At 39.5% G+C, this 6,556-nt stretch overlaps 1 protein-coding gene across 2 annotated transcripts in view; it reads left to right on the forward strand.

Annotated features, from left to right (window-relative positions):
* Window positions 1–6,556, forward strand: part of LOC126834901 (E3 ubiquitin-protein ligase MYCBP2) — a 170,679-nt gene that overhangs the window by 11,030 nt on the left and 153,093 nt on the right. For both annotated transcript variants that reach the window (XM_050567113.1, XM_050567114.1), the window contains exons 25-34: window positions 232–383; window positions 446–847; window positions 924–1,133; window positions 1,553–1,690; window positions 1,765–1,943; window positions 2,289–2,538; window positions 2,613–2,860; window positions 3,167–3,387; window positions 3,492–3,716; window positions 4,907–5,063. In XM_050567113.1, the coding sequence (XP_050423070.1) occupies window positions 232–383; window positions 446–847; window positions 924–1,133; window positions 1,553–1,690; window positions 1,765–1,943; window positions 2,289–2,538; window positions 2,613–2,860; window positions 3,167–3,387; window positions 3,492–3,716; window positions 4,907–5,063 (2,182 nt within the window). The remainder of the gene's footprint in view (window positions 1–231; window positions 384–445; window positions 848–923; window positions 1,134–1,552; window positions 1,691–1,764; window positions 1,944–2,288; window positions 2,539–2,612; window positions 2,861–3,166; window positions 3,388–3,491; window positions 3,717–4,906; window positions 5,064–6,556) is intronic.

A 6,556-nucleotide genomic window follows, 5' to 3' on the forward strand; every position in this document is an offset into this window, starting at 1 on the left:
TGTCATGTGATATGAATTCCCTGAATATTTGTTTTATCTCTTATTTTCATTTGAATGACGTCATTGTTGTTTGACGTTTATACGCTGTTGGTCTGTCGATTTTATCTGTGGTTAGTACAATTTGTCATTAGTTTGTGAAAAAATACAATTTTCCAACAATGAGTTTCGTATGACCTGTAAAATAATTGCAAAACTTTGACTGACGTTTAATTGTATTATTGTTTGTTGCAGGCAACGAAGTAGTGACTGTAATGAAGTGCATGAAGTGGCTGAATCAGATATTGGACGAATGTCACAGGACTTTTGTTTCTTGTTACCACGCGTTCTATCCTACGCCGCATCTGAAGTTGCACTCTCTGTGGGATCGCGCTCAGAAAAAGCTTGTAAGTCTTGGAATCGGCCATGTGCTGACGATTTTTAACTTGTGTGTGTGTGATTTTTTTAGCACGCCACTCACAGAAATAAGCTTTTGACGGCCGTGGTGGCAGCCCTATGCACTACCCCGTTCCGTCTCCGCGAGCTCATGCCGATTTTGACCTCGACCGACAGCCAATCGAAGCCAAGTTCGTTCGACACAGACAGCCCGTACTACTTTCCAATGTTGACGACCGCCGCCATCAATGTGGCCAAACAGCATTCCCGGAACGAGTCCAAACAGCCGTCCCGGTACGAACCCGGTTGGGACGAGCTGCTCGGCCAACTTTTGGACATGATCGCAACGCCGGTCCGCAAGGCGCTGTGGACCGGCAAGAAGCCGGATAAGGAAGATACGAAATTGGCGACCAACTGTTCTCATCTCGTGGCCCGAATCGTCGCGGAGCTGTCATCGCAAGCCACTATAACAGAGGTAAGTAAAAAAACCGAATTAAAATGCGTTCATTGTGCAAACGCTTTCTAATCTATCGACCGCGTTGCCCTATTAGGACGGCGTGGAAGTCGTCAACGAAGGAGATGTAATGCTGACCACTCCTTCGAGGTTTTCCAAAATCAACCAGACTAAAACCTGGAACGCCGGCAACGGCTCGCCGGACGCCATTTGCTTTTGGGTCGATCGTCCGGGCATATCGATTGCCGGTTGCGGTATCTTTGGCGGCGTCGGCAACTACGAATACGAACTCGAGTTGCTCGCAGAAGTATGTACTCTATTCAGAATGGCATTGGCCTCTAACCTAACTCCTAATCCTATCCAACTGGTAAGGGGTTGCACCACAGTCTCACCTTTCGACGCTTCCTTTGGAGGTGCTTGCCTGGCCGGATGACTCGATTGACACATACCGGGAGTTATATTAAAGTTCGAACTTATAGTTGGCGATCATTTTTGTTGTTCTGTATTAATGTTGATGTATTTATTGTTGACTTGACTCGGTGAAGGAATGACGCCATTCCATATTATCACGTATTACTCGTTTATGTACTCTGTTTTTAGAGGAAACTAGACAGAGATTTAAAAGGTGTCGTGTACACTACCAAAGAATTTTTGTTTGTTAATATTATGGGGGAATTAAAGCGCGAGTTCCATTCTATTGACACAAACGACGATTTTTTTATTTAGAAAAGTCAGTCGGAGTACGAAGAACCTCACGGAAACCGATGGAAGAGTTTAATCGTCACCAGAGGTTCGTTCGGCCCGAACGACAGTGCAATAAATTACGTGGTGGATGTGAATTTCGACTATCCAATACGAATAAAGGTAAGTTATTTCCAGGTGTCTCGAAGAGAACATGTTAATATTCACTTTGTAATGTTTGGTTTTGTTTAAAACAGGAAAGAGTAAAATATGCGATTCGTTTGAGAAATTACGGTGGCCGAACCAACAACGGTGACATGGGACTGAGCTGTGTCAAAGGTCAAGACAACACTATATTCTCGTTTAACACGTGTTCGCTGAGTTTGAACGGAACAACTCAGTCACGTGGCCAAATACCCTACATTTTGTACTACAGGTAAATAAAAATATTAGAACCAATGATCTACACAGTTCATGTCTTATACTTTCCTAGTGCTTTTAACTGTTTAGTGAAAGCCAGTCACTTCCTTAAGATATCTGCTCATGACTTAGTAGTGTCAATTATTTCTAATACCTTATTTTATTTCTGCTTTCTACTCCCACATTCATCCCCGATGTTTACTTGTAACCTTATTTTCGAATGCAATAGAGTTACGCCGAAGCTACCTGTCATTTAGGCTACATTCATCCTTTGAGCCCTTGCAACTGTCTCTTAGCTCTTAAGTTCCAACTTAATCAAGGGATCACCACCAGTAATTTGTGTGTGTGTTATGTCCTACAGTAATGGCAGCGACAAAAACAACGACTCCGAAAAGAAAATGTGCAACAAAATAAACGCCAGAGAAAGTACGTTGGGCGCGTTGTCAGCAATCGTCGATCAACTGTTGGAGCTATTGAATATCGGAGCCGTTAAAATAAAACACGACCCACTCGTTTACAAGTACTTGGGAGAATCCGCCATAGTCAACATACTAATGCCTTTAGTGTTGTCGCACGTCGGGCCTTTGATAACGTTTTCCAAAGACGCCAAGGTACTGTATTGTTATTGGTCGTGTTTCTCGATGGCTTTATGTGCTTACCTGAGAAATCTTTGTGCGTTTCGCAGAGTGCCACTCACGTTCTGGACCTGATCAGGAAGTTAATGCCGGAAGTGACGTTGATCAATATGTACGCAGCCGAAAATTTAGACTTGTACCACAGAGACATATGCGATAAGTTGGACAACTGTGCAAAGCCGGCAACCAAGTCGAAACTACAGAAAAGCGAACAGATCAAAGGCATGATTGATTCTCATCATTACGCTTGGGTGGAAAGCGACCATCCATATAAAACAGCTTCTGTATCCAATTACAAGTATGTATCTAAAATTATCTAGTAGGTGTTTTAACATTTTTAAGTAGTTTCTTAAAATCTTCAAACCGTTTAAAAAATGTACAGTATATTACCCTCCCGACCAGGTACGGGTTGACTAAACATTAATTTCTTTGAGAGTTTACGCAATCCTCAAATGCTTAGTTTGGGCCGCCTACTCAGCAAATTACGGTCACTTGTGTTTAGGTATCTACCTGAGTTTTAGAAAACTGTATTAAATCATTGTTTTTTTTTTCTACTACTTTAGTTTGTTAGTGTAATAATTGTATTTGTTTTCTGTTTGTTTAGAGTTAAATTTCCCAAAGAGGTCAAGTGGTTGTGCTTAGAATTCGATCCACGCAGCTGTACCGCTCAGGCCGAAGACTGTTTACAGCTGTACATTCCCAATTATAGAGACTACGTTGACGACGATGCAGACAAGCAACTTGGCTCTTCGCCTTACATACCGGTTTTGAAAAAATTCAGCAACGACCCGGTGGAGTGGCCGTTTGCAGCTGTAATGCTACCCGGTAAATATTTTGATAGGGTCTCCAATAACAATAAACAATTCATTATGTTAACCACACAGATAATGATAATGTATTAAATAATAAATATGTATCATATTTTGTAGGTAATGAGGTGGTGTTCTCGATGGAAACGTCATCGGACTACACGAAAAACGAACGGGCCACCCGGTATGGGTTTCGGTGTCTGGTGATTGGATACGAAGTGGACGAGATGAGCAAATACCAAAAGATGGGCTATGGGCTGATTCATTTAGAAACAGAGTTATCGTTTCTTGGAGGGATGTGCGTATCAACTATGCTGAAATGCGACCTCATCCTGCCCGACAACGGTAAACACAGTGTAGTACTCTAACATCTTACCCACAGCATAGTTCTCTTACACCTTACCCACAGCATTATCTAAAGTTAGAAACTCCAACTAGACTTTCTAGTTTAATTTTATAAACACTGAGAGTTGGGTATTATTGGCAAGATTTTTTTAAGCAATTTCTTTTAAGACAAATATTATTGGTATAATGTCGTTTGAAAGTTATCGAATAAAATATTAATATCTTTTTATTTCAATTAATATATCATTAGATTTGTTTTAGTTTTTATTCGTTTTTATATACATTTTTCCATAACTCTGGCTCTCAAAAGTATTAAAGAACTAATAGAATGTAATTGTAAAGGAAGAACTATTGACACATAAGTATATAGTAGGTTTAATAATATCCCAAGTTATGTTTTAATTGTGTTGATTTAAAATTTTTTTTTTTAAATAATACTTTTGTTAAATTTGGAGAAATTGATATGTGTAATTTCAATTAATGTTGTAATTTCAAGGGTAATTTCTCTGAGTTTAGGTTGAGACGTTTAATTTAAATAATCATAAAGAATAAATAATATAGTTATCTAGTTATTCTAGACGAATTAAAATTATAAATACTCTGTTTTTGTTGATAAATAATAAATAGTAATAAAAACTAATCAACAGCTTCTTTTGAATCCTAAAAATGTCTTTAATAAATTAACTATTTTGAGTAGTTAACCATCGTTAAAAATATGTTTATCTCAGTTCTCGTTACAACATATTTAATAGAAACAGTATCTTTTTGTCTTCCAGATAACCCTGTATTAAAAACGTATAATTAGTGGGTTATGTTCATTGGTTATTTCCAATATTTCGTTTAAATATCGATTAAACATTCTGAAACAAACATATTATTGTATGACCTTGTTTTAAAACTTGTTTTTAAAAAACGTCACTCGTACCCTTTTAGTTCTCATCATTTCAATTAATCGCTAATTAAGTATGTTGTGTTATTAACCCAATTATAATCCAATGTTTCACTGGATTTTGTCAATACCTACTTGTATTGTGTGTTGATTAGTAAAAAAAAAAATCTGTTTTTTTATGTATTACTTACTTGTACCTACTTGTACTTGTTGTCGTCATATATTATACACAGCTGATCTTAACTACAACATAACTGACTCGTGTGCACAATCAAGTGGTAATCTAATATTGTTTTTTCAGAACAACGGCCGCCTACCCATCACACTACTACTGAACTGGAGTCCTTGGCTGCCGCTCATCGCGCGTACTCCCGGCATTCGGGCCTGTTGAAAAAAGGATTCGCTTTTGCACCAATCACCGACATCCAACAAGTCATGGACGGCAAGTTTCCACTAAGGTAAGTGGCTTGTTCACGGCAATTACATAATGTAGTGGAACGGTTGTGTAGATACTTAACACCAGCAGCGCGCACTTGTTCGCTTGGCCTTGTATTGAATTGACCGACTCGAAAGGGAACGACCGCCGTAACCTTGATTACATGGGGATAAGAGACGTTTCGTTAAAAGTTTTGTCGTCTAACTCGAAAGCGATTCTCTAACGGTAGTTTTTGTTTTTGACCACGCCAAATGGGGGTCTACACGTGGAAACGCCAAATTGGACAAGGCTAAGTACACATCGCACTTATTGTGCAGTCCAGCAGACGCGTGTTCAGTGTAGTATCTTATATTTTGCTATTCTTTCGGAACCCTTCTGCCGGCTTCGGAATTGTCCATGAACAGTCAAAACGAGTTGTCAGTTATAAGCAGTATACACTTGGCGAATTGTTCCCGGCGAGTACGACAATTGATTAATAACGCACAATCGAATTACCGAGGTAAAGACGGGGGGGGGGGAGGTAACCCTTTCTCGATAATACTCTTACCGCGGCCCTTCTCGATTGAATTTCTTCGAATAATCGGCGGATAGTATAAGCGGGGATACTGCGAAAAGGAAGCAAAACACTTACGGTTTTTGTTATCAACACGTCGGATTAGAATAAAAAAATCGATCAACGTTGTTATTAGCGAGTTGTTCTTTCGCCAAAACGGAAAAAGGCACGAGCTAAGCTCGAGGCGCACATTTTTAAGTTGTTATTATTCGCGACTTGTTGTAAAATACGGTTACCTCGTTGTCGAAATCGACGGGCCGCGGCGATCAATCGCTTAAGATTAACATTACCTAGAAAATTACCGAACTCCGCCGAAACAACATACTTTCAGACCGCCGTTATCCTACCGCGACGATGGCCCACATTTATTTACCGGCCAAGAGTAGTACTCCGGACTGTGATCGAGTGCAGTGTCTTCAACTGAGTTTAACGCGATTACGGGCGGCTGTAAAGTTTGATTGACAAATCGCTCTGGTCCACTTTTAAGAAAAACCCAAACCAATTCTCGTGCGTTTTTGTGGTCGCATCTCACTTGCCACTTATTTAGAACATTATTATCAATCCACTCGATTCGACCGAAATAGTAATTATATATCACTTTGTGTTGCCGTTGTTTCAAATAAATCTTCATTTTACAGGTTATCTGTACGCGTTGCTTCGATAAGTCTGCGCGAGCCCGCGCCGTGGCGTGATGTCATATACCTATACATAAATATAAGGCAATATATCTAGGGATAAAAAAAATAAATTATAGACTTTACGCGAACACTGCAACACTGTTTGCGGCATAGGAATAAAATAACGGATAGGTCCCGAGAGCGTATCACGAGAGAATAGCATATATTTTTCAGGTTATATAAACTTATAAAGTGTGTAATAACGTTGTCGTTTATTATATTATATTTTTTCTCTTTCTCTCTTTGTTTGTGTTCATTCGCGATAAAGTATCCTCGTGTGTTCAG

The sequence above is a fragment of the Adelges cooleyi genome, unplaced genomic scaffold, assembly GCF_023614345.1.
Source record: "Adelges cooleyi isolate 19-005CV unplaced genomic scaffold, UGA_ACOO_1.1 ACOO_flye_CR_arks_rails_tigmint_CR_PRNA_21, whole genome shotgun sequence".
In the NCBI taxonomy this organism is placed as follows: Eukaryota; Metazoa; Arthropoda; class Insecta; order Hemiptera; family Adelgidae; genus Adelges; species Adelges cooleyi.